At 52.5% G+C, this 6176-nt stretch overlaps 1 protein-coding gene across 1 annotated transcript in view; it reads left to right on the top strand.

The window, feature by feature from the left end:
• The window catches only part of EYA2 (EYA transcriptional coactivator and phosphatase 2), a 145613-nt gene extending 139924 nt beyond the window's left edge, over positions 1-5689 (top strand). The window contains exon 15 of the mRNA XM_006773526.2: positions 4927-5689. Within this exon, the coding sequence (XP_006773589.1) occupies positions 4927-5007 (81 nt within the window). The 3' untranslated portion in view covers positions 5008-5689. The remainder of the gene's footprint in view (positions 1-4926) is intronic.
• Positions 5690-6176: the final 487 nt, after the last annotated feature.

Here is a 6176-nt window from a genome sequence, read left to right as displayed (position 1 = left end):
TCATTAGTAACAAAGAAACAGAATTTCTGGAGGATGAGGCCCAGAAATCAGGATTTTAAAAAGATTCCCAGGTGATTCTAATGTGCAGCCCAGGTTGAGAACCACTGGTTTAGAGAGGAAAGTATTAAATTAATGACAGTAACAGCTGATACACAAGGATATGGCCAAAGTGGTGGCCTGAGTCACGGGAATCGTCCATGAGTCACTGGAGTCCCAGAAGCGCGTGCCACGCCCAGGGTACGGTCTGGTCAGCGCGGTGAGACTGCCTGCGGCCCACTGCCAGGGCCCGGGGGCGTCGAGAGCCCCTCTCCCTCTCCCAGGGCAGATGGAGTGGGAAGCTCTGCCCTAAGCCGTGACACTGAATGTTGAGCTTTGGGTTGGAGAGCAGCTTCGGCTTGTGGCCCTGAGCACGCCCTCTCGTTCTCACCTGGAGAAAGTCAGGGCCATCCTTGGACCAGTCACTGCCAAGTGCCCAATTGGATAGGGCACAGATATTTTTAAACGGCCCCTTTCTTATCCTGAAGTGAAATACTAGTGATAGTATGACCTATGACTGCCCAAAACATCAGTATCTAATGATTCTATTAGAGAAATAATGGGAAAATTATTTACATTCATGGCCTTAACTACAACTCTCTATTACTGCCATTATCGTTTTATTTCCTCCTTAAAACCTCCCTGCAACGAGGGGGTTATTCCACTTCATTTTGCAGGAGACAGATTTGAGACTCAGAGGGGTTAATTAATTTACTTAAGGTCACACAACTACTAAACTGATGTGCGTTTTGCTCCAAGCACCTGGCAGGGAGGAGACAGACTTAGGAGTTTCTAACACAGTCGGACTACACCCCTGAGCTGACTGGGGCGCACGCCCCCACACCCCGACTCCCCTGAAACCCTCCCCAGTGTCGGAAGCAGCAGCCCTGCCCACTAGTGAGGAGCGCTGTGTGCCAGCGGCTCTCCTGGCCCGGTGGGTGGGAGTCATTAGCCCCGGCCGCCAGACACCTGGGCAGCGTGAAATATGGCGACAGGACAGAGGGCTTTGTTTCGGCTGACAGTGTTGTTAATATCTCCATTTTAGTGGGTCATTTGTCTCCACCTCTCCACACGTGATAAATCCACCTGCGCTCCGGACCCATCAGGCCCGGGAGGGAGGCGACCAAAGTATCCCCTCCCTCCTTTGCTCATATCCTCCCGGAAAAATGAATGACCGTCTTTACAGGGGGACAGGAGTGGCCAGGTGGCGACCAGAAGCCACCCTGGCAGAGGAGGGAAGGGTGGGTGGGGCGAGGAGAGCGTGGGGAGCTGGGCGACTGGAAGCCATTAAGAGATGGCATCTGCCCTGATGGATAGCATTCTGCTTCCCTGGAGCAAGAGAACGTGCTCAATTCTGCCCAGCTAGCAGCCCACCCTCTGTAAACGAGAGTGCGTGAGAGAGGAAGATGTGTTTGTTGAGGACTTTGCTTGACGAACTCACCTTCCTTCTCCTCCTCCCTGCCTCCCTCCTTCCCTTCCTCCCACGAATATTTCTTGCGCACCTATTATGTGCCCGGAGCCAGGGGTGCAGCAGCGAACCTGGCATCCAGGCTCCACCCCACCTCGGGCTTTGCACTTGCGATCTTCGGCCTTCTCATCCTCTGGGGCCTGCTTAAAGGTCACCCCTCCACAGAGGCCTCCCCTGGCCCAGCCAGCAAAGGGAGATACCCTCCCCTCAGCTGCTTTCTACCCTCCATTCTGTTTCCTTCAGAGCACTTACCACGAGATAAAATTATCATGTTTATTTCTCGTCTGTGGAAGTACCACCTGTGACTCCACTGAGACCCCCACAGGTGGTTGGTGGTTGCCGCCTGCCCCGAGGCCCCTTGGGGACACAGTGGTAGACAAAGCCGCTGCCCTCCGGGTAACCTCCTCCCCCCAACACCCTTTACTTAATCGGGTGCACAGAACCCCTTTTGCCATGTAAGGTCGCACATGCACGGGTTCTGGGGACCAGGACACAATCTCTCTGGGTGACGATTACCCTGCCCACCGTAGCCGGGAAGGACAGCTGCAGTTTCTACCCCGTGGGCCCGAACCTCAGGGCAGCAGGATTCTTACAAGAACCGCGGGCAGCCACTTGCTGCTTAGTCAATCCTGTAAGGCCAGTGGCTGTCTGGAGGAGGCTCGTAGCTGTTAGCTGCAGGCGGCAGGAAGCCCAGGCAGTGATGACGGGAAGCACTAGCTTACCCAATAAGATCGGGAGTAGCTGTGCCCGAGGACGTTCCGGGGGCACGAGCCTCCCTTCCCATCATTCTGCTCTACCCTTGGCCTTGTCTTCTCTGGTTTGTGGCTTCGTGGCCTCAAAACAGCTGCCACGGCTCCAGGCATCACATGCTAACATGACAGCATCCAAAGAGGAAGGGAAAGTAAGGAGCAAGGAATTCGCCTCAGGTGCTTCTCTCTAATCATGGAAGCAAACCTTTCCCAGACGTCCCCAGCCGACCTCCCTGTTGGCTTCAACAGGTCACACGTCAGGGAGATACCGGCCAAATCCCTGGCAAACAGGAATAGGGTCGCATTGCTCGCGTAAGTGATCACAGCTCCTCGCCTGCATCTGGGCACGACGCTGCCAGATTCAGGGTCTGGAAGCAAGGGATAAGGAAGGATGGCTATGGGGCAGGCAACCACTTTAGCCAATGGGTACATTTTCCAGCGACAACATACAGCCAGCTTTCTTCTCTGGAGCCAGACATGTCCTCTCTGTGCCTCAGTTTCCTCGTCTGTAAAATAAGATAGACACGTGCCCCTCTCGGAGGGTTCCTGATGGCATTAAACGAGTAGTGCATTGCATTACGACTATGATTACAATCATAGTTATCACTAGCTTGCACTAATTTAACTCTAGTTAAATAAAATCTCGTCTCTTTCTCCTCCCTCACTTGAAAAAGATGTTTTTGTTTTGAGTGTTTTTGTTTCTTTGGGTGACTCAGCAAGATAATAGAGCACCTAGCACAGTGTCTGGCTCAGTAACAGTAGGTTCAAAAGACTATTATTTACAATATTGTGTGTCAAAACATTGCATATCTTATTGTTTAAACTCTGAAGACCCCCCAAATTCATCCCTTCACATACATATCCTGCTTGTCCTGCCTGCCTCCTGACTTGGTCCTGCTTATACAACATATCCTTGTAGAAATAGACATGACGTACATACACATAATCATGACAGCAGCTGATATTCACGGAGCACTTAGTATGTGTGCACTGTGACTAGCCCTGGCGATGGGACACAGCACGTAGCTAACGTCTTACAAACAGCAGAGTGACTTGCTTCAGGTCACCCAGCAGGTGGCGGTAGAGCTGAGCTATGGACAGGACACTGCTCCTAACCCTCCTGTTGTGGAAGGAGTTCACGAACTTCTTTCCCACAGGAGTGATTTCAACATTAACACGCCCCTTCCCAGACCAGCCACCACTTCCGTTCTAGCTGCATACGACCTATACCAGCGATTCTCAACCTTCTTCATCTCGTGGCACGCGTAAACTAAATTCTGCGGCACGCCAAAAAAAATTTGTTGTTGATTTGACCAAAAAAAGGTGTAATTTTGATTCGTTCACACTGGACAGCTATTGTTGTGTGGCTGTTGTCATTTTTTTCTTTGGCAATCTAAGGGGAAAGAGGTCAGTGCCCCTGACTAAATAGTCAGGTATTGCATGCTTTACAAATTCTTGCAGCACAGCGGGTGAAAATCAATGACCTGTACTATTATCTACTTAATGTTTCCTTCCAATCAACTCACTTCTATTTAAGATTGGAAAACTGCCCTAGCTGGTTTGGTTCAGTGGGTAGAGCATTGGCCCGAGGACTGAAGGGTCTTGGGTTGGGGATCGAGTGCATGTGGGAGGCAATCAATCGTGTCTCTCACATCGATGTTCCTCTCTCTCTCTCTCTCTCTCTCTGTCCCCTCCCTTCTCCTCTCTCTAAAAATCAGTGGGAAGATATCCTCAGGTGAAGATTAACAACAACAACAACAAAATTTAATTACTTAATTAAAAATAAATTAAAATTGAAAAATTGATCCTGCCCTGGCCAGGTAGCTCAGTCGTCCCAATATGCCAAGGTTGCAGGTTCGATCCCTGGTCAGGGCACATACGAGCCTCAACCAGTGAAGGCACAGATAAGTGGAACAACAAATGACTCCCTCTCCAGCTCTCTCTCTGTCTAAAATTAATAAATAAGCCCGGCTGGTGTAGCTCAGTAGCTGAGCATCGACCCATGAACCAAGAGGACCCTGGTTCGATCCCCAATCAGGGCACAGCCCAGGTTTTGGGCTCAATCCCCAATTCGGGGCATGCCTGAGGCAGCCAATGGATGGATTCTCTCTCCCTCTCTCTTCCTCTCCCTGAAATCACTAAAAACACATTTTTTTTAAAAAAGTCAATACATAAAAATTAAAAGAAAGAAAACTTGACCCCATGGCAGTAACACAGCATCACTGGCTGTAAAGAAAAGGGAAAGAAAAACAAAAAAGTGACAAAGAAAACCAACGAACCTCCCCTCTTGCTCCCCGAGGCCCTGCACACGCTGTTCGCAGGGAGATGAGCAGGTGTTAGGGAGGGGCTGGCACCCGCGGAGATGTTCTCGGAGGAGCAGGACTGAGAACATTTTCAATCCGTAGCTTTCTCGCCGTGTGGTGAAGGCCACGCGGTCCCAGCGGAGGGGAGAGGATCAGGCAGCGCAGGACCAACTGATCAGAACAGGCCCAGCGGGGACCAAACCGGGGTGGCCTGACCGGTGGGTACCGGTTTGCTGACAACCTTCCGTGCCTCCCAGTCTGGAAAATGCCCACGGGCCCTGCTGCCTCGAGTTGCCCTCGCACTGGGCTCTAACGCTGGGCGTGGAGCAGGGCCTCACGGGGGGCTGGTGTCCTGTGTTCTGTGTTCCAGCACAACATGCCTTTCTGGCGGATATCCTGCCACGCCGACCTGGAGGCGCTGAGGCACGCCCTGGAGCTGGAGTATTTATAGCAGAACCCACGCAGCACCCCTGCCCGCCCAGGCGCCCCCCACCAGGCCCCTCGCCTCCCGCCAGACGCTGGACACCGGGCCGGGCCCCTGCAGCCGAGAGGAGCAGCCGGGACCGTCTCTGAAGCTGCTCTTCTCGTCCAGACGCGGGTCCGGAGCCGCAGAGCACCCAGCGGTGGCTTTGGGACGTTGAACTTTGGGGAGAAGGGCTGGCTGGGAGTCCAGACTTTCCTAGAGGCTCGCAGAGCAGAAGCGAGGCGTTGCTGATCTGGGGGAGACCTGGGGACGAGGCGGGGACAGGCTCGGGTTTTCTTCTTCTTCTTAATTTATGGACGAATCTCATTCCCCGCTATTATGTTCTCATTCCTGTGTCGTTGGTTTCCTTAGTCGTCGTCTGGTTTTGTGTTTTAAAGGGGCGTGTGGAGCGCCCGGGTTCTGAGGGAAGCACTCCGCTCCAAGGGTGCTCCGGGGGGACAATCATCTGTGAGCAGTCGGTGAGGGAGGCGATTCGGGGCTGTGGGGAGACTGTTGCTTATTTTTGTTTAAGGACCTAACCTGACGTCGTGTGGACAGTGCACGTGCCTTATGCTGCCATCTTGTTTTCTAGGGAGAGGGGACCCTGGGGAGGAGGCGGTACTTTGTGATGGAGAAAAGGCATTAAATAAAACCACGTTTACATTTTGAACTGGGTAGGGTGTCGTTACTTCGCGACCACTCCTGAGGCTTCTGAATCGGTTGGTCTTTCCAGAACCTGTTCACTTACAAAGGAGTAAAATCCAACTCACACTTGCTTAAGCCAAAAAAGAAAAGTCTTCGGAAACTTGAGGCGATTGCTCCTCCAGGCGTAGCTGGATCCAGGCGACCAAGTTATTTCCCCTGTGTGACCTCACTTCCCCGGCAGGCTCTTCCCCGAGTTGCAGAGAGGCTCTGAGAACCTTCCAGCAAAACCACACGGGCAGAGAGAGTTGTGGGCTCCATGGAGCTCCATGGAGCCGTGAACAGAAAGCTGGGGAGAGCTGGTCCCCCAGAGGAGAAGTCAGTGGAGGAATGAGGGTTGGGCTGAAAAATACAACTTCCAGTCCAATGGTCAGGTTTGATTTTCAGTGAGTGAGCCAAGGACCCCGTGGATGGGACGGGAGGGGCGTTTAGAGAAGCTCTGAGGACATCTTGAG

This window comes from Myotis davidii, unplaced genomic scaffold (assembly GCF_000327345.1).
Source record: "Myotis davidii unplaced genomic scaffold, ASM32734v1 scaffold827, whole genome shotgun sequence".
NCBI classification, from domain to species: domain Eukaryota; kingdom Metazoa; phylum Chordata; class Mammalia; order Chiroptera; family Vespertilionidae; genus Myotis; species Myotis davidii.
Note: the sequence above shows the minus strand (reverse complement) of the source record. Positions and strands in the feature narration are given on the sequence as shown.